Source organism: Pantherophis guttatus, chromosome 4 (assembly GCF_059756535.1).
Source record: "Pantherophis guttatus breed Tessera chromosome 4, ASM5975653v1, whole genome shotgun sequence".
Classification (NCBI taxonomy): Eukaryota; Metazoa; Chordata; class Lepidosauria; order Squamata; family Colubridae; genus Pantherophis; species Pantherophis guttatus.
Window position 1 is genome coordinate 155,520,737 of NC_142066.1, and position 20,887 is coordinate 155,541,623.

The 20,887-nt window shown below is 43.6% G+C and overlaps 1 protein-coding gene across 2 annotated transcripts in view; it reads right to left on the reverse strand.

The window, feature by feature from the left end:
- CCDC13 (coiled-coil domain containing 13) overlaps positions 1-20,552 on the reverse strand; it is a 35,054-nt gene extending 14,502 nt beyond the window's left edge. For both annotated transcript variants that reach the window (XM_034442570.3, XM_034442572.2), the window contains exons 1-10: positions 20,446-20,552; positions 20,113-20,245; positions 18,939-19,168; positions 18,055-18,203; positions 16,877-17,019; positions 14,424-14,498; positions 11,559-11,669; positions 8,586-8,690; positions 7,569-7,733; positions 4,752-4,928 (exon numbers count right to left, since the gene is read on the reverse strand). In XM_034442570.3, the coding sequence (XP_034298461.1) occupies positions 4,752-4,928; positions 7,569-7,733; positions 8,586-8,690; positions 11,559-11,669; positions 14,424-14,498; positions 16,877-17,019; positions 18,055-18,203; positions 18,939-19,162 (1,149 nt within the window). In that variant the 5' untranslated portion in view covers positions 19,163-19,168; positions 20,113-20,245; positions 20,446-20,552. The remainder of the gene's footprint in view (positions 1-4,751; positions 4,929-7,568; positions 7,734-8,585; positions 8,691-11,558; positions 11,670-14,423; positions 14,499-16,876; positions 17,020-18,054; positions 18,204-18,938; positions 19,169-20,112; positions 20,246-20,445) is intronic.
- Positions 20,553-20,887: the final 335 nt, after the last annotated feature.

The window sequence follows — 20,887 nt, forward strand, 5'->3', positions numbered from 1 at the left end:
TGGGGGGAGTTCGATCCTGTGGCTCCCGAGGACATGGACAGGGTCCTGGGACGGCTGAACGCGACCACATGTTTATTGGACCCGTGTCCCTCCTGGTTGGTACTGGCTTCCCGGGAGGTGACACGAGGCTGGCTCCAGAAGATTGTTAACGCTTCTTTGAGTGAGGGGGTCCTGCCGGCCACTTTGAAAGAAGCGGTTGTGAGGCCCCTCCTCAAGAAGCCCTCTCTGGATCCGGCTGTTTTGGCTAACTATCGTCCAGTCTCCAACCTTCGCTTCGTTGCGAAGGTTGTTGAGAGTGTGGTAGCGCAACAGCTTCCCCGGTACCTGGATGAAACTGTCTATCTGGACCCGTTCCAGTCCGGCTTCCGGCCTGGGCACAGCACGGAAACGGCATTGGTCGCGTTGGTGGATGATCTCTGGAGGGCTCGGGATAGGGGTTGCTCCTCTATCCTGGTCCTGTTAGACCTCTCAGCGGCTTTTGATACCATCGACCATGGTATCATGTTGCACCGGTTAGCGGGGTTGGGGGTGGGGGGCACCGTTCTGCGGTGGTTCTCCTCCTACCTCTCTGACCGGTCGCAATCTGTGTTGACGGGGGGGCAGCGGTCGACCCCGAGGCACCTTGCTTGTGGGGTGCCACAAGGGTCGGTCCTCTCGCCCCTTCTGTTCAACATTTATGTAAAGCCGCTGGGTGAGATCATCCGTGGCTTCGGGGTGGAGTTCCATCAGTACGCTGATGACACCCAGCTGTACATCTCCACCCCAGGCCACCCCAACGATGCCCTTGAAGTGATGTCCCAGTGCCTGGAGGCCGTGCGGGCCTGGATGGGGAGAAACAGGCTCCGACTCAACCCCTCCAAGACCGAGTGGCTGTGGCTTCCAGCGTCCCGATATAGCCAGCTGACACCATTGCTGGCTATTGGGGGCGAATCACTCGCCCCCACCGAGAGGGCTTGCAACTTGGGCGTCCTCCTGGATGCACGGCTGTCATTAGAAGATCATTTGACGGCCGTGGCCAGGGGAGCTTTTTATCAGGTTCGCCTGATATGCCAGTTGCGCCCCTTTCTAGATCGGGACTCTCTACGCACAGTCACTCAGGCACTAGTCACTTCCCGCCTGGACTACTGCAACGCTCTCTACATGGGGCTTCCCCTGGGGTGCACCCGGAGGCTCCAGCTGGTCCAGAACGCGGCCGCGTGGGGGATTATGGGGGCGACGAGGCGCTCCCATGTGACACCTCTCCTGCGCGAGCTGCACTGGCTCCCGGTGGTCTTCCGGGTGCGCTTCAAGGTGTTGGTGACCACCTTTAAAGCGCTCCATGGCTTAGGGCCGGGGTACTTACGAGACCGCCTACTGCCACCAATAGCCTCCCACCGGCCAGTACGCTCGCACAGAGTGGGCCTCCTCAGGGTGCCGTCCGCCAGACAATGTCGGCTGGCGACCCCCAGGGGGAGAGCCTTCTCTGTGACGGCGCCCACCCTCTGGAATAACCTTCCCCCAGAGTTACGTATAATAACAGACCTCCGGATTTTTCGTCGGGCCCTGAAAACTTATTTATTTCAACTAGCTGGGCTGGCTTGAGCTAAATTTTAAATTGATTTTAAATTGGGTTGTTTTAATTTACGGCCAGAATATTTAATTATTTTAATACTGTTTTTTAAATTTTGTATGCTTTGTTTTTACTTAGGCTGTGCACCGCCCTGAGTCCTATTTGGAGAAGGGCGGTATAGAAATTTAAACAAATAAATAAATAAATATGAGTTGGTTGCCAAACATCTGAATTTTGATCACATGACCATGGGGATGCTGTAATGGTTGTAAGTGTGAAAAATGGTCGTAAGCAGGGGTGAAATGTAAAATGTGTTACCACCGGTTCTGTGGGCGTGGCTTGGGGGGGTAATGTGACTGGGTGGGCGTGGCCAACTTTTTTTTTTTTTAACTTTTTAAAGCATTTTTTCTAATGCTTTGAAAAGCCTCTCTGTCGATCAGGCAACTCAGCTGGGATCGTCAGAGACTTCTCAAAGCATTTTTTTAACCACCTCTTCAGCCAAGAGGTTGCAGGAAAAATGCTTTGAAAAGCCTCTGAGGATCCCAGCTGAGCAGCGCGATCATCAGAGGCTTTTTTTAAAAAAACTTTTAAAAGCATTTTTTCTTCGGAAGAGGTTGTAGAAAAAATGCTTTTAAAAGTTTTTTTTAAAAAAGCCTCTGATGATTGTGCAGCTCAGCTGGGCATGGTGGAGGGGAGCGCAGGGAATTTTGCTACCGGTTCTCCGAATCACCCTCCGCCATCGCTACCGGATCGGGCGATCCGGTCCGAACCGGGAGCATTTTCACCCCTGGTTGTAAGTCCCATTTTTCAATGCTGTTGTAAACTTTGAATGGTCACTAAATGAACTGTTGTAAGTTGAGGACTACCCTGCAATCAGTGGAATTGCTTGCCTCCCACAATTGTGGGTCAATCACTGGACAATCATTTTACCAGGATGATAAAAAATCTCCTATCTTGAGCAAGGGGTTGGACTAGAAGACCTCCAAGATCCCTTCCAGCCCTAGGAGTCTATGTTTTATGAGACTCACTTTGCGACCGTTGGAGAAAAGCAATGAATTAAAAAAAGTATACCTTTTAGATAGGGATTACAGGTGGTCCTCGATTTATGACTGTAATGGAGCCTCCCCATTACCATCATAAATTGTGACGGTGGAAAAGCAGGTCACAATATTTACTGACTGGACCTGTTTTTACAAACTTTTTTTTTTGTAACAGTCATTAAGCGAATGCTACAGTCGTAAAACAAACCCATTATTTGCTGAGGGATGACAGAAACGTCATGAGGCTCCAAACAGTCGTAAACATGAGGCAACGGCTGAGTACCCGACATCTGAGGACATGTGACATGAGTGGCAGCTGTCAGAACGTTAGAACCAGTTTGTAATTTTCTTTTGGGGCAGATCCTTCCTAATTTTGAATGTGACATGACACAACAGGACATGAAATTTTTGCCTTGACCTCACTTAGTCTAGGCCAGTGTTTCTCAACTTTGGAAGCTTGAAGATGGGTGTACTTCAACTCCCAGAATCCCCCAGCCAGCAGCGCTGGCTGGGGGATTCTGGGAGTTGAAGTCCACCCATCTTCAAGCTACCAAGGTTGAGAAACACTGGTCTAGACATCATTTCTCAATGTCAACAATTTGAAGATCTGTGGACTTCAACTCCCAGAATTCCTCAACCAACATGAATAGACTTCAACTCCCAGAATTCCCCATCCAGCATGCGTCGATTTTTCAACCCCAGAATTGCACAACCAGTATGATGGCTGGGACATTCTGGGAGTTGAAGGTTCACACATAACAGCTAGGGAATTCCGGGAATCTTATTTTATTAATTTTATTTGTTTACTCAACGATTCTGCGATTTGAAGTCTGTGCGTGCCGGATGAGGAATTCTGGGAGATGAAGCCCACAGATGTCAGCTGGGGAGTTCTGGGAAGTGAACTCTATGCATGCCGGCTGGAGAATTCTGGGAGTTGAAGTCAGACAGACAGAATAACAGAGTTGGAAGGGACCTTATAGGTCATCTAGTCCAACCCCCCGCCCAAGCAGGAGACCCTACACCATTTCTGACAGATGGCAATCCAGTCTCTTGTTGAAAGCTTCCAGTGATGAAGCTCCCACAATTCTGAAGGCAAGCTGGGGAATTCTGAGAATTGGAAGTTCACACATCCCAAATCTCTAAGGTTGAGAAACAGCTGTCTAGAGCAGTGTTGGTGAATCTTTTCAGCACCATGTGCCAAAACAGGAGCACACGTGCAGACACGAGGAAACCAGAAGAGCAGCTCCCTGGTGTGCACGCGCGTGCCAGAAAGCTGAGCTTCTGGTTTCTGGCATGCGCATTTGTGCCGGCCACCTGGTCTTCCAGTTTCTGGTGCATGTACGCACATGAAGACCAGCTGGCTGGCACGCATGCACACACTGGAAACCAGAAGCTCAGCTTCCCGGCACAGACATGAGCGCTGGGGAGCTGCTCTTCCAGTTTCCAGCACTCCCGCACGCATGAAGACCAGCTGGCCGGCGCACATGCATGCACTGGAACTCGGAAGAGTAATGGGTGACAGCTAGCGTGCCTGGAGAGATGGCTCTGTGTGCCACTTCCAGCACATGTGCCATAGATTCACCATCACGGGTCTAGAGGAAGCCGCACCTATTCTCCACAATTTTTAACTACAAATCTAAACATGGTCCAGTCTCCCACAACCGATTGGAAATTTGGGGAAATTATGGGTCGGGAACCACTTGACCGAGACTTTGCAGAAGATCGGGCCCTACAAGTTCACGTTGATGTCGCCGTGAATACAGGTAGTCCTCAACTTACAACAGTTTCTTTAATGACCGTACAAAGTTACAATGGCCCTGAAAAAGTTGACATAAGACCGTTTTCCACAGTTAGGACCGTCGCGTCACGAGATCAAAATTCAGATGCTAGGCCACTGACTCATAATTATAACAGTCGCAGTCTCCTGGGGTCACGTGATCCTCTTTTGTGACCTTCTGACAAACAAAATCTATGGGGAAGCCAGATTCACTTAACAACCGGGCTACTAACTTAACAACCGCAGTGATTCACTTAACAACTGTGGCAAGAAATGTCAAGCTCAAGCTCAACAAATTTCTCATTTAAATTTGGGTTTCAATTTGCCGTTGTAAGTCTAGGACTACCTGTACCAGCCAGGCCTGAGCCTCTCAACCAAATCGTACCACGAGAGCATCCACGAGTTCGTTGTCGTGCTTCCCCTTCTCCATCAGGGTGGAAATTTGGTCCTTCAGGGTCTTCACCTCGTTGGACAAGACCTTGTTCCTGGCTTTGGACCCCTCCAGCTTCTTCTTCACGTCCTCGTGATCCTTCTGAAGGACTTGGTACTGGCTCATGAGCTTCTGCCATCAAGAAAGAGAAGAAGGGGACGCTAAGACTGAGGATCAAAGGACCCGGAAATTATTTTTGTGATGGCCTACAGTGCCTTCCGAACTTAGATGAAGGACTGATTCCACCTTCTTAAGACTCTCTAATTCTCAACTCTGCATTTCTCAACTCTGCATTTCTCTTTGGACCAAACCACCCTTGGTAGGACATCCATCCTAGCTGGGAAGAGGAGGGTGGGGAATTCAATTGGCAACTCCAAATCTCAACTAACAAATGCTCTGTCTTACACATTGGCAACAAAAATCAGAACATCAAATACAAGCTGGGCAGATATGACCTCACAAATGATCCTCACTCACTCTGTCAAGGACCTAGGAGTACTCATCTCAAGAGATCTCAGCCCCAGAGATCACTATAACAGCATTGCCAAAAAGGCATTAAGAATTGTTAACCTGATTTTGCGAAGCTTCTTCTCTGGTAACATTGTACTGTTAACTAGGGCATACAAAACCTTTGCCAGACCAATTCTCGAATACAGCTCGTCTGCCTGGAATCCACACTGTATATCAGACATTAATACGATTGAGCAGGTCCAGAGGTATTTCACGAAAAGAGCCCTCCACTCCTCTACTCACAATAGAATCCCTTACGCCAGCAGGCTTGAAATTTTGGGCCTGGACAACCTGGAACTACACCGCCTATGGTCTGATCTAAGCATAGTACACAAAATTGTCTGCTACAATGTCCTACCTGTCAATGACTACTTCACCTTCAACCTCAATAATACACGGGGCAAACAATAAATACAAACTCAAGGTAAACTGCTCCAAACTCGATTGCAGAAAATATGACTTCAGCAACAGAGTGGTCAATGCCTGGAATGCACTACCTGACTCCGTTGTTACATCTTCAGACCCCCAAAATTTCAACCTTAAACTGTCTACTGTGGACCTCACCCCATTCCTAAGAGGTCTGTAAAGGGGGCATGCATAAGGGCACAAGCGTGCCTTCCGTCCCTGTCCTACTGTCCCCATTTATTTGTACTGATTTCCTATGTTCATGTCCATGTTTATACTTATACCTGTTACTTTGTACGTTTGACAAATAAATAAAATAAAATATTGATTTATTTATTTATTTGTCAAGAATGTATTAGGTAATAATTATAAACATAGATTGGATACACAAAATAGATACAAATAGAGGAAACATTAGGACAGGGTGGTGCTCTTATGCACACCCCTTACAGACCTCTTAGGAATGGGGTGAGGTATATATATACATAATAGTGGTGGGTTCCTCCCGGTTCCGCTGAGCCGGTAGCGGTGACGATATGGTGTCACCGAACCGGTTCTGCCCCCCTGCCCCCCTCCCGCGTTATTCTTACCTTTTATTTGGCCCCACCCCCAACCTATTGCTGCCTCCTGAGTCCCAGCTGATCAGCTAGAAGGGAAAAAAACTGTTTAAACTCTTGCCATGGGGCTTCAAAGGGCCGCCCTACAGCTGATCAGTGTTAAAAGGCAGTGTGGTGGTAGACCGGTGCCTCCAAAAACAAATGAGTAGACCGGTGCCTGCACAAATAAATGGGTAGACCAGTGTCTGCAAAAACATATGGGTAGACCAGTACCTCCAAAAAACAAATGGGTAGACCGGTGCCTGCAAAAATAAATGAGTAGACCGGTACAGCTCTGCAAGCAGTTAAAAGCCTGGTAGACCAGTACCTCTGCTAAATCCTAAAGAATTGTCACATGACCATCAAGCCACGCCCACAAAATAAGCCACACCCACAGAACCTGTAGTAAAAAAATTTAGAACCCACCCCTGACACATAATTTATCCAGACAAGTCCTTTGCCTGTCTGGTCCCCATCAGTTGCTAACAGCTTTTGATTGAAAAATATGGTTGCACAGAGGAGTCTCAAGGTTGCATCGTGGGAATGTAAACCCCAGAAAGTAATCACTTTCATATAGGTTAGGGTTAGGGTTAGGTTAGAGTTAGGATTAGGGTTAAAGATTAGGGATAAACATTAGGGTTAGGGTTGAATTAGGGTTATAGTTAGGGCTGGGATTAGCATTAAAGGTTAGTGTTAGCGTTGGGGATAGGGTTAGAGCTAGTTTAGGGTTAAATTAGGGTTAAATATTTTAGGGTTACAATTAGGGTTAAATATTAGGGTTAAGAGTTAGGGTTAGAGTTCAGTTTGAATTATGATTAGTGTTAGGGTTAGAGGTTAGTGTTAGGGCTAAGATTAGGGTTAGAGTTACAGTTAAAAGGTTAGGATATATTATGGTTAGGGTTAAGGTTAGGATTAGGCTAGGTTGGGGTTAGGGTTAAATGTTAGAATTAAGATTAGGGCTAAAGTTAAGGTTAAAGATTAAGGCTACGGTTAGAGTTAGGGTTAAGGGTTAAGGGTTAGGATTAGGGTCAGGGCTAGGTTAGAATTATGGTTAGGGTTAAAAGTTAAGGTATAAAGTTAGGGTTACAGCTAGGGTTAAAGTTATGGCTAAATTTAGGGCTAGGATTAGGATTAGGATTAGGAAATTTGAACCCATTCTCTCTGCCCACTGAATCTATGGATGGATGAGTACCTACCAATGGATCAGGAAACTTGTTAGATATTTCAGAATTATTAGATTCATGCAAAAATAATTCCTTACTTCCAATGCTTCTTTCTTCTCCCTTTCCAAAGTTCGAATCCGCAGCTGGTTCTTGACTTGGGCTGAGGACTTCCTGGGGTCGGTGAAGCTCAGCAGGTCTTCGCTGGTATCATTCTCGGATAATTTTCTTTTGTGACAATTCAGTTGGGTTTCTAAGTCCCGCACCTACATAAGCAGGATACAGAAGGCCTAAAACTGATTTATAGGGTACAAATTCTTTTTCATTAGGAGGAGGTTAAAGGATATAGAAACCTGCATTGGGTTATCCAACAATCCTAGTTAATAAGGTTTGAAAATTTTCCTTCCTGCCAATCCTCGGGGAAACAGTGAGTTCTAGTCCTACTTTAGGCATGAAAGCCAACTGGGTGACTTTGGACCAATCACCAGGAGATGGGGAGTTCTAATCCTGCTTTAGGCACGAAAACTGGCTAGTGACAGGCCAATTTCCAGAAGGCTATGAGTTCTAGTCCCACTTTAGGCATGAAAGTTACTGGGTAATTTTGGGCCAATCACCAGGAGACAGTGAGTTCTAGTCCCACTTTAGGCCTGAAAGTTGGCTGGGTGTCTTTAGGCCAATTACCAGGAGAGAGAGAGTTCTAATCCCGCCTTAGGCATGAAAGCTGGCTGGGTGACTTTCCCACTCTCTCAACCCACTCCACCTCACAAGGTTGTTTTTAATTGTGGGAAAAATAGGAAAGAAAGGAATATTAGATATGCTCTTGCTGCCTTGAGTTACTTACAAATTAATAAAGGCGGGCTAAAATATCTAATAAATATTTCAGCCTGGTTCACACATCCTCTTATGATGTGGTTTTTTATGGTGCAACAAGCAAAGCCAGCCACTGCGGTCTCATCCATGGCTGAGCAACTCATGTCAAACAGCTATAGTTCCAGCTAGGCTGCCTGAGGAATTTGGGAGTTGAAGTCCACGCAGCTTGAAGTCGATGAGGTTAGGGTTAAGCCAACCGTTGTTCGCAGAACCTGTGAAGCGAAATACGCTTGGAAAGATGGACTCACTCTGCCTTGCAGGACAAGGATTTGCTGAGCCCGTCCTCGCCAGCTGCCAGGATTGGACAAAAGGTTTTGTATATTGACGTCTTCGCCCACTTCGTGGGTGAGAAGCTGAAAGCGGAAAAAAGCAAAACAGGACGAAATCAGTGTCGAAAATGCTTTGCATAAAAGTCCTTTAGCCAAGCAGGAATACAGGAAGTTCCTCGACTTACAACTACTCGCTTAGTATCCATTCAAGATCACAATTCGCCTCTCCAGGGCTATTTACGACCCGGATTTCTGACAGCTGACCCTATGGTCCCCTGATCACATTTTTATCGGCAACATCCCGCAGTCTTGGCAAACACAATTTATTATTTTTCAGAAACATTTGTTGATTTATTTATCAATTTATTTATTAAGTGTAATTATTTACAGATAATAGAATAGAATAGAATTCTTTTTAAAAAAAAATTTTTTTATTAAATAGTTTTGTTATTTTTTTGAAAACAAAAAATAATCTTTTACAATTTTTTCTTTTCAACAATTTCACATTGGTAGACATTACTTATCCATTTTTTTGCCCTTATTTCAATTTATCCTTTATAATTCTAATATTGATTTATTTACAGTACATATATACATATAAATAACAGTTTCATTTCTACAATCTGCATCTTTTTGTTTCCTCTTATTTGTTGTTGCATTTCCACTCCTATACCTTCCTCATTTGCTCTTTCCTCGCCTTTTATCTCTCTCCTCTAACCATTCATACCATTTTTCCCACACTATATAATATTCTGTTTCCTCTTTTTCTTGTATTTCCTTTGGAATAGAATATAATTCTTTATTGGCCAAGTGGTGCATATGCTCTTAGTGTACATAAAGGAAAAATAAAGTATATTCACCAAGAATCATAAGATACAACACTTAGTGATAGTCATAGGATACTAATAAACTAATATAGTCATTGGATACTAATAACTAATATACTAATAAGATAGTTCTCAATTTGCAACCATTTGTTTAGTGACTGTTTGAACTTACAACAGCACTGAAAAAAAGTGATCATTTTTCGCATAACCGTTGCAGGGTCCCTCATAGTCACGTGATCAATTCAGATGCTTAGAAGCTGGCTTGTACTTATGACTGTTGCAGTGTCCCTGGGTCACGTGACCCCATTTTGCGACCTTCCGACAAGCAACATCAATGGGGAAGCCACATTCGCTTAACGACCAGGTGACTAACTGAACAACTGCAGTGATTCACTTAACAACTGTGGTAAGAAAGGGCGTCAAAATGGAGCGTAATCCACTTAACAACTGTCTCCCTTAACCACGGAAATGTTGGGCTCAATTGTGGTTGTAAGTTGAGGATTACCTGTATTTACTTCAGATTTCTAGCAAAAAAAACCCCCCACCCACTGCAGACAATGGATTCACTTAACAACCACAATGTTCAATTAATGTCATGTTCACTTTACGTCCAGGGCAAAAAAAAAAATCGGGCATGCTCATTGGGTGATCGGTTTAACGACCGGTACACTTTACAAGTATAATTCCAGACTCAATTATGGTCCTAAATCAAGGACTGCCTGTATCTCAGGTTCACTTAACAACCGTGTGACTAATTTAACAACTGCAGTGAGCCACTTAAGAACTGTGGCATGGGACTTCCAGTTGGTGTTGTTTGGACAAAGAGAGGGGTTGAGGAGCTGGCTCTGTTCTTTGCCCCTTTTTTCTGGCGCTGGAGCGATCCTGAAAGGATACACGAAGCCCGAAGGGAAGCGTGTTGGAGTGGGGATACTCAAGGAGCAGTTTGGCAATAAGCGATCGCCAGCGCGATGGAGAGAAACCCCGCTGAGCCCAGCCACCGAGAGGCTGACATTTTTCAAAGGTGGCCTCCGAAGTCCTGACAGCCAGCAAAGTGGGAAGCAAGATCGAATGACATCTCGTGGTGAAGAGTAACGAGAGGTCAGTGCAAAAGAATTTGCGTTACAGAAGAACTGTGGCATGAAAGGTCGAAACTCGCTTAACAAATTTCTCACTTAGCAACGTAGTTTTTGGGCTCGGTCGTGGTTGTAAGTATCTTGAATGTAAATCACGTGATGCCGCAGAGGCCACAAGTGTGAAAAACAGTCGTAAATCAATTTTTTTCAGTGCCCTTGTAACTTCAAACGGCCACTAAATGAACTAAATGAAATCAAGAACTATATGTATTTCCAGCACGAAAAAGCACCCTTTGGATAAAAAGAGTTCGCTTAATGACAGCCCAAAAAAAATATGTCACAGAATCAGGCATGGTCACTTGCTTAACCAGAATGACTGACGACCATAATTCTGGCCTCAATTACGGTCGTAAGCCAAGGACGACCTGTACTTATGATGTATGCCGAGTCACGTGATCCTGATTTGCGACCTTCATTGATAGCGTCTGACAGGCAAAGCTAATAAGAGGAAAGCTTGATTCACTTTATGACCTCAGGGTTCATTTAACAATGGCAGGAATTTGCTAAATAACTATGCAACCCACTTAACAACCATCTCACTTAGCAATGTATGTTCTGGTCCCAATTGTGGTTGCAAGTTGAGGACTAGATGTATTTAATCTCCTTCTGGCCAAGCAAATTGGAAATTAATATAATGTTAATGGGGAATGAAAATTATCCTGCCCCCTCGGCCACTCTTATTTATTTATTTATTTATTTTATTTCTATACCGCCCTTCTCCCAAAGGACTCAGGGAGATGTACAGCCTGATTAAAAGCACAAAGACAAACAAAATTTAAAAATAATTAAAATTATTAAATAATAGGCTCAATTATAAAACCCCAAATTTAAAATCCTGTATTTAAAACCAATTAAAAACCAATTAAAATCTTTACATTGATAGCCCGGCTTGGCGGAATAACAAGGTTTTGAGGGCACCGCGAAATACACAGCAAAACTCTTGCCCATATCTCACACACGCACACATACACACGCAAGCACACAAACCCTACCTTTTGCGTCATCTTAAGTTCCTGCTTTGTGGACTGTAGTTGGTTGCGATATTCAGATGCTTTGAGATTCACAGCAGACAATTTTTCGTGCAGCGCTTTCATTTCTGGACTCTTTTAGACAATTGCCGTGTTGCCGGAGAAGAAGAGAAAGCACAGGAAAAGCAAAAGGCAGACTTCAGTTACCAGCACAATTTTCAAGGGAACTAAGAGAGCCTAAAGAGTGGCATCACCTCACCCAAATAGCTAAAGGAATCCAACTCTGCGCTTTGCGAGCCATTTCACACTGATGGCATTACCTAGTTGGCTAATAGAAAGGTCTGTAAGAAAGCCACTAAGCTCAGAGAGCATGCAGGGACCCCACAGTCTTCCTCCTCCTCTTCCTCCTTCTCTCTGTAAACCCCGTTCCCTTCTAGCACTGATGATGTGGGGTGTGATACTAGTTCGCCTCCTTGTGGTGCACCCTGGATAGCATGGTAGTGTGAACCTGTTAGGAAATGAGTATTACCTACCTTGTTGAATTGGCAATATATAAATCATCACTGTAGCTTTAAGACTGCTGTATTGCATCATACTGTGTCCTGATTGGTTAGCTCTGTAGCCAATCTCCTTAAGAGGGAGCTAGAAACATGGTTTGTTTCTCTTTGCTGTTCTTGCTCTCTGATATCTCTATATGCTACTGTTTGCAAATCCAGAAGAACTGTTTATTGTGAATGACTACGACGACTGGTAAGAAGACTTTGTTATTGGATTATCCCTGGACTGTCGTTTTGCTGTCTCCTGCTTTATATGTGTATGACCTGGACTATTTATTGGACTGTACCTTACTATTTCCTGAAAGTAAACACAACTCAGTGTATCTGTGTGTTGACTGTGTTTTATTCGTACCTACTCTCAATCGCTTTCATGTGCACACCCTTGCTATTCAAGGGTTACTCCGCGAATTCCTTAACAGAACCAAAGGACTAGCAACAGCTGGCAGGCAAACCACATTGAAGAATTGGCAGTTAAGGACAGTTGGCAGCCAGACATTTTTGTAGAATTCCTGGCTCTCTAAATACATAGCAATGGATAAACAAAATGGATATTACTTCAGACCTAGGTTTCAACCTTTTGGTCAACTCTGAACAGGATCCATGCCCACCATGGTGTCTGCCAGTGTTCTGACCTAGGCCTCCTTGGAAATTAAACAGCACAAACGTAGTCCCCCTCTTTACTTCATACAACTATAGATTATTTTCATTTACATTCCGCAAGGCTTGATAAAAAGTCTTTTACAGGAAGGTTATCAACACCCACCTATCTCACGTGGAATGCTGCCGAAGAGCTAATTTCCAGACGCAGGGCAAGGCCAAACTTGGCACAGAGTCACAAACAGAAGTTTCAAATCTTGAATCGGCCAGATGAACTAATTGCTTCCTGAAAAAGCTCACATCCTGTTTGCTTCTCTTTTATGTCTTATGGGAGGAGCCAATCATCTCCAAGCCTTACTCCCAAGTTGACCCTGTTTCCTTAATTGTTCCTGTCTCCTGGCAGCTCTAAACATTCGCACGCTGGGAACAGCTCACACTGTTCTTCTGCCTCGCTGATGTCAGACTCCGGAGGCTCCAGAGGCAGTAAAGAACTACCAGATGGCCTTGGCCCCCTCTCTGCCTCCAACTCAGAGCCCTCGTCCGAGCCTTCTCCAGACTCTAGGACTGACCCATGTTCCTCCCCAACCACCTCAATGTCCGGATCTGCTGCCAGCTCTGCTGGTCGTTGGCAGGCCACAACAGCCAGGACTTATTGTTTAAGTCTTGTCTCTACCCCTCAGTGTGACTGTGGTGTTCTTCGACAAAATATCCACCAAATTGTGTCCAAATGTCCATCAAGAGCTTACACCAGCCCAATGTTCAACATAGACCACCCTGTCCTTGAATGGCTGGGTGGACTGGACATTAAAATTTGAACTACTATAAGTCCATGTATTTGCCATACACTAAATAAATAAATACTGATGCTGTTATCTAGTTGGGTCATGAAACACCTGCAATAAACCAACCAAGCTCAGAAAGCACCAGGGACCTCCTCCTTCTCCTCCCTCTCCCCCTCCTCCTTTGTTCTTTCTAAAACTTTTAATAAAACTTATATTGAAAAAACAGTTTGTCTCCTCAAGCCCCCTTCACCGTTTCGTACTATGAAAGAATTAACAATTCGATCAATTCGATCAAGTAAAAGGAGAAAGGGGAGGGGGGATAATAGAGGAAAAAAATGAGATATTATAAAAATGTACGCAAATGATGAAATAAAAATAAATAATAATTGAATAAAAAATTGAAATGAGAATAAAGATAATTAGAAAATCGGGGCTGCTCGAATACCACTGATTGAACTGAAAAGGGAAACAACAGGAGAGAGAGGGGAAGGAGTAGAGAGAGAGGAAGGGAGAAGAGAGGAGAGAAGAGGAGAGGAGAAAGAAGAAAGGGAAAAGGAGAGGAAGAAGAGGGAGGGGAAAGAGGAGTAGAGGAGAAGGTTAGAAGGGGGGAAGAAGAAAGGAGTGGGGGAAGAGAAGGGGAAGTAGGAAGGAGAAGGAGAGAAAGAACGAAGGAAGGAGGAGGAGAGAGAGGAAGGAAGAGAAGGGGAGGAGAAGAAGAAAGGTTGGAGTAAAGTTAAAGGGTAAAAGAGCAGCCCCGAAAAAGTAAAAATTAAAAATGAAAGTTAAAAGGAAACATGAATGAAAAATGATGGAAATGACTGTATTTTAAAAAAATTCGATCAATTAAACACAGTCATTCCATGAAAGATAAACAGAGGAGGATCTGCAAACCAGAAAAGCTAAACTGAGAAAATGTATCTTAGAAGAACAATTTTATGGAGTTTAACTCTTACCATAGTGCTGTCTGACTTTTTGCGGGAAGCTGGGCTGTCACCGTGTGATTGCAACTTGCAAGTTGACATTTGCAGCTGGAAAAATCAGACACATATAGCTATGTACAAACTGCTAAATGAAGAGAGGCAGACTACAGAATAACAGAGTTGGAATGGACCTTGGAGGTCATCTAGCTCAACCCTCCTGCTCAGATAGGAAATAAAGCAGTGATGAAATGTAAAATTTGTTACTACCGGTTCTGTGGGCGTGGCTTGGGGGGGTAATATGACTGAGTGGGCGTGTCCAACTTTTTTTTTTTTTTACTTTTAAAACCATCGGCTGAAGAGGTTGTAAAAAATGCTTTTAAAGCCTCTGACGATCCCAGCTGACTTGCCTGATCGGCAGAGGCTTTTTTTCCTTTTAAAAACATTTTTTTCTATAACCTCTTCAGCTGAAGAGGTTGTAGAAAAAATGCTTTTAAAAGCCTCTGATGATCCCAGCTGAGCTGTGCGATCATCAGAGCCTTTTTTTTTTTTTTTACTTTTAAAAGCATTTTGCTACCGGTTCTCCGAACCACCCGCCTCCAACTAACCCCAGCAGAACTAAAATGAAGCAATTGTCACGAAGATAAAATCTTAAAACAGGGGTGGAAATCTCTTTTAGAAACAACTGTTGATTGGGCTCACAATTGCAAAGCAAAAAGATTAGGGTAATTTGATTTCTTGCTGCTTGGACACCACTACATGTAGTCCTCGACTTATAACCATTCATTTAGTGACTGTTTGAAGTCACAATGGCACTGAAAAAAAGGATTTATGATGATTTTTTAACACTTATGACCATTGCAGTATCCCCATGGCCATGTGATCAAAATTCAAATGCTGGGGAACTGATTCATATTTATGACGGTCGCAGTGTCCCGGGGTCATGTGATCCCCTTTTGCGACCTTCTGACAAGCAAAGTCAATGGGGGAACCCACATTCACTCAACAACCCCTTTGCTAACTTAACAACTGCAGTGATTCACTTAACAGCTGTGGCGAAAAACTAGAGCAAAACCCACTTAACAACTGTCTTGCTTAGCAACGGAAATTTTGGGCTCAATTGTGGTCATAAACCAAAATATTGTAGATTGTCAACTACGGTACATGGTTACGATTTGCTCATAGTTAGTATGTTTTTATTGGTTAGATTAAAGTTAAACTAAGAATATTTTTTTCCATATATATATTTTGCTAATGTTTTAGAGGTTTTTAAGGTATCAATATAATTTCCTTAATTTAATCTAATCCAGACTAGAAAACAGGAGGCAATGAGTTCTACTCCCGTCTTAAGCATCAAAATCGGCTCAATGGATCAATCACTCTCTCTCTTAGATCAGCCACCTTACAAGGTTATTGTTGTGGGGAAAATAGGAGGAGAAAGGATATGTTTGCCACCTTGAATTATTTATAAAAATAATGATGGGAGATATACTTTACATAAATGACCTTTGCAATCATATTAAAAGCAACTGTGTTCTCTTTGCTGATGATGTTAAACTATTCAACACCACTGACAATGCAACTACCCTTCAAAAAGACATTGACTATGTGTCAAGTGGCAACTTCAAATCTCAACCAACAAATGCTCTGTCTTGCACATTGGCAAAAAAAACAACAACATAAAAACATAAAATACAAATTAGATGGACATGACCTTGTAGATGACTCTCACTCGGTCAAGGACCTTGGAGTACTCATTTCTAAAGATCTAAGTGCCAAAGCCCACTGTAACAACATATGCTTGACAAATAAATAAATAAATAAATAAATAAATAAATAAATAAATAAATAAATAAAGACAGACAGACAGACAGACAGACAGACAGACAGACAGACAGACACCAGTAGATAGATAGAGATGATAGATGATAGAAGTAGAGATAGATAGATAGATAGATAGATAGATAGATAGATAGATAGATAGATAGATGATAGATAGGTAGGTAAAACATTTTTAGAGATAAGTAATTTATATTTAGAGCCTAAACTAAGAGATGAATACCAAATAAATTTGATTTAAATAGATGAACAAATAAATAAAGTATATTTTTGTCACTTTTTAACTTTTCCTGTTTATTTCCTTTGCCTTTATGTAAATTTGTGTTTTATTGTTTTTCTGAAACTTAATAAAGCTATTTTTAAAGGGTTGGGGTAATTTGCTTAGTGATTGTTATTATTATTAGATGTTTTTATCACACTTTTTTCGATACATGGATGGATGTTAACTCAAGGTGGTGAACATACTTAACACCCTTCCTCCTATTATCCTCCCTGCAACAACAACCTTGTGAGGTGTGTTGGTCCCAACTCAACTGGCTTTCGTGCCTAAAAGGGACTAGAACTCCCAGTCTCCTGGTGATTGGCCTAAAGTCACCCAGCCTTAAGCCATGACATTATCAGAGTCTTATGCTAACAGAGTGAAGCCTCACATCTTTTTCCAGTAGTTTGATCCGGTTGTTCAGCTGCTTTGTTCTGGTTTTCTCCCTTTCCATCTCAGCTGTCACGTGCCGGTTCTGCTTGGCCAGTTCCACAATTTTAGAAGCTGCGACATCCCCTGGTAAACCAGCAGTCCCTAAAATTAAAAAAAAAAAAGAAGAAAGAAAAAGGAAATGGTAGCTGAAAAGAAGGAAACGGGGGTCTCCAGAGATATATTTATAGTTCAGGGTTGAATTGAGGGATCCTCCGTGCTCTCTTGAGCTTTGTTATTTTCTCACAGACATTTCATGACCCAACTAGGAAACATCGTCAGTGCCAGAAGGGAGTGGGATTTGCAGAGAAGAGGACGAAGAGGAGAATGCAATTTATATATGTATTATTTATTTATTAGTTTTATCCCACCTGTATTACTTTTTTAAGTAACTCATGGTGGCAAACATACATACTCCTTGTTCCTCCTATTTTTTTTCATAACAACAACCCTGTGAAGTGGGCTGGACTGAGAGAGAGTGATTGGCCCAAATTCACCCAGCCAGCTTTCATGACTAAGGTGGAACTAGAATTCAGCATCCCCTGGTTTCCAGGCCAGCACCTTCACTTCCATACTAAACTGGCTCAGTTTCCCACCTTCTGTGATCATTGCTCTCCTTCACACCAGGAAAAATCAAATCTAACATTTTGCTGGAGCAATCTACACTTTGATGAAGTTTCTAAAACCGTTTCCTACTAAGGTCCTTGAAATAAAGAGAGAGAGAGAGAGAGGGAGGGAGGGAGAGGGAGAGAGAAAGAAAGAAAGAAAGAAAGAAAGAAAGAAAGAAAGAAAGAAAGAAAGAAAGAAAGAAAGAGGGAGGGAGAGAGAGAGAGAGAAAGAAAGAAAGAAAGAAGGAAGGAAGGAAATAGGGAGGGAGGGAGAGAGAGAGAAAGAAAGAAAGAGAGAAAGAAAGAAAGGAAGAAAGAAAGAAAAAAAGAAAGAAAGAAAGAAGGAAGGAAGGAAGGAAGGAAGGAAGGAAGGAAGGAAGGAAGGAAGGAAGGAAGGAAGGAAGAAAGAAAGAAAGAAAAGCAAGCAAGTATTCTGGGAGACTTGGTGGTCTGTACCATAATCTCCAGGAAAAAGAGAATTGCAGAAGCAATCATGGGAAAAAAAATTAATTTAATCCAGTTTTTTGCTCACCCAGTAGAGCCATCCGTTCCTCCTCAATCTTCTTGTGAAGTTGCTTTATTTCTAAATCTCTTTCCTTCAAGAGTTTGTACAGCCGACCGTTCTCATCCACCAGCTCCCGGAGTTGGTTCTGCAGCTGCTCATTTTCAGTTTCCAGCAATCTAGAAGAGAAACAGGCAGCTTGATCTAGTCTGTGGTTGCAGTCCATCCCCAGAGTGGAAGGGCCGAGGATCAGAAAAAAGAAATGAAGGAATATGGGTGGCATAGAATTCTGCATTTCTTCCCCTTTAATTAATCCTTAACTTACGACCACAACTGAGCCCTAAACATCCATTTCTAAGTGAAACAGTTGTTAAAGGAGTCTTGCCCCAATTTATGACCTTTCATGCCACCGTTGTTAAGTAAACCACTGCAGTCACATGGTTGTTAAGTGAATCTGGCTTCTCTATTGACTTTGCTGGTCAGAAGGTCGCAAAAGGGGATCACGTGCCCCCGGGGACAGTGCAACCGTCATAAATCCAGGCCAGTTGCCAAGCATCCAACTTTGGATTATGTGACCACAGGGATGCTGTAACAGTCATAAGTGTGAAAACGGTCCTAAGTCGCTTTGGTCAGTACCATTGTAACTTTGAAAGGTCACTAGAACAAAGTTTGTAAGTTGAGGAATAACTTTTGTCTTTGACTTACTACCATAACAGAATCCGGAATTTCCATTATGAAGGTTTTAAGTTGAGGCACCCATGCAAGCCACTTGATTTTACAACATTTTTGTGGCAGTCGTTAAGCGATTGCAATGGGTAGTTTTCTTTTTGTAGGAAACCGGAATGAAATACTGATTTCCCTCCAAAAGCATCATAAATCCCAGTCATGTGAATTCAACCAGGTTGCCTCCTTACTTCGTCCCAATGTCTGAATCGGACGTCTCGGGTGCCAAGAGCGATAAACTGAGAGTGTCTGGGATTCCGAAGGCTTTGTCTTGATTCTCTTTGTTGTCCAGTTTTAGGCTCTGTTGAGTTTCCTTTTTCTTCTCCAACAGATTTTTCATCCTTTTCTGCTGCTGCTCCTGGAGAGCCTTAAACTGCATTTTTAGGTTTTCGTTGACAGCTTCGTCAGCCTCCATTGCGACCTTCGAAAAGGGAAATCAAATTAAGACGTCCAAAGGTCTTCAGCTAGTTTCTCTTACAGAAAAAAAAATTCTCCAAATTTATAGGGCAAAGCAACAGCAGTAGTTTTTTCAGCCTTAAGAACTTTAAGGCGAACTTCAACTCACAGAATTCCCCAGCCAGAATCTCTCTGAGCTTGGTTGTTTTCTTGAATCCATCCATCCATCTATCCATCCATTCTTCAGTCTCTATTATAGTATTCATCCCTCTGTCCATCCTTTTACCTATTATCTCTCTCTCTCATCTATTTATCTATCCATCCATCCCCCAGCTCTCTCTCTCTCTCTCTCTCTTCCATCTACAGGTATCTATCTATCTATCTATCTATCTATCTATCTATCTATCTATCTATCTATCTATCTTCTATCTATAGGTATTATCTATCTATCTATCTATCTATCTATCTATCTATCTATCTATCTATCTATCTATCTATCTATCTATCTATCTATCTATCTTCTATCGACCGGTATCTATTTCTGTCCTTCTCTCTCTTTCTATCATCTATCATTCTCTCTATCTATTATCTACCTTCATCTCTCTATCCATCCTTCTCTCTGTATATACTCCCTCTCTTTGTCTGTCAATCTCAATTAATCTTTTTCTCTCGATCTCTATCATTATTTCTTTCATCTATCTGTCTGTCTGTCTGTCCATCTGTCTATCTATCCATCCATCCATTCTTCTGTGTCATCTGTCTTTGTCTCTCTCTCTATAATCTACCATCAATTTATCTACCCTTCTATGTCATCTATCTGTCCACCCACCCACCCATCCATCCTTCTCTGTCTCTGTTTCTCTCTCCCCGCACCCCCTCCTCCTCTCTGTTTCTCTCTCTCTTTCACTCTCTCTCTTTTTCTCAAGATTCCCAAGGCCAACTGGGGCCGCCCCACTATTGTGGGCTTACCTTTCTCAGACCCACTCAAGGCACTCTGAAATTGAAAGTTGGTTAATTCGCTCCTCTTCCGCCTGGCTCCAACTTCGCTTTGACATCCCGAGATCTTCACGCCTTCGATAGTTGGGGAGAACTTGGCACAGACCTGGTGGGAGGGAAGGGCGGGGGGGGGGAAGTTTAGAAAACGGAGTTTAAATTCCCTTTGCAACTTGGGGAGACTCAGAGAGGATCCAAAGAAGGGGGGAGGGGGGGAGGACTTTGGATTTGCTCCCCCCGCCAGAACCCCCCAAGGGGGTGTGCAGAAAGCCCCCCCCCACTCTGCCCCCCCCCAGCAGCCCCACTCACCCACTACCGCCTCCGGGTCCGGCGCCCTCCTCCTTTGGCCGGACAGCCCCGGGGCGGAGCAGCTCCCCGGATAAGGCGCTGCGGAGGCAGGGCGCGTTGTTATGGACGCGGTCGCCACGGCAACCGTTGCCAGGGAGAAGCCCGGGCTCGCATCCAAGATAGATGCTGCCGCTGTTCAAAGACCGGGGGGGGGGGGCGTCCCGGGGGCTGCGCAGGGAGCAAGAGAGGCAAAAGCAGCCCCATTTCTCCAAATCTGGAACAGGGATCCCCTAGATCTGCTTTCCTCCAGTTGGAATGCCACTCCAGATGGAGCTAATCTCAACTCCCATAATTCTCTGCTAGTGAGGGTCGGGGATTTTGGGATAGTTGGAGGGAGGGTTGAGCCTCAGCAGGGAGAGTCCTGAGCTGACTTTGCAAAGCTAAGTTTAAGTTAGACTGGGTG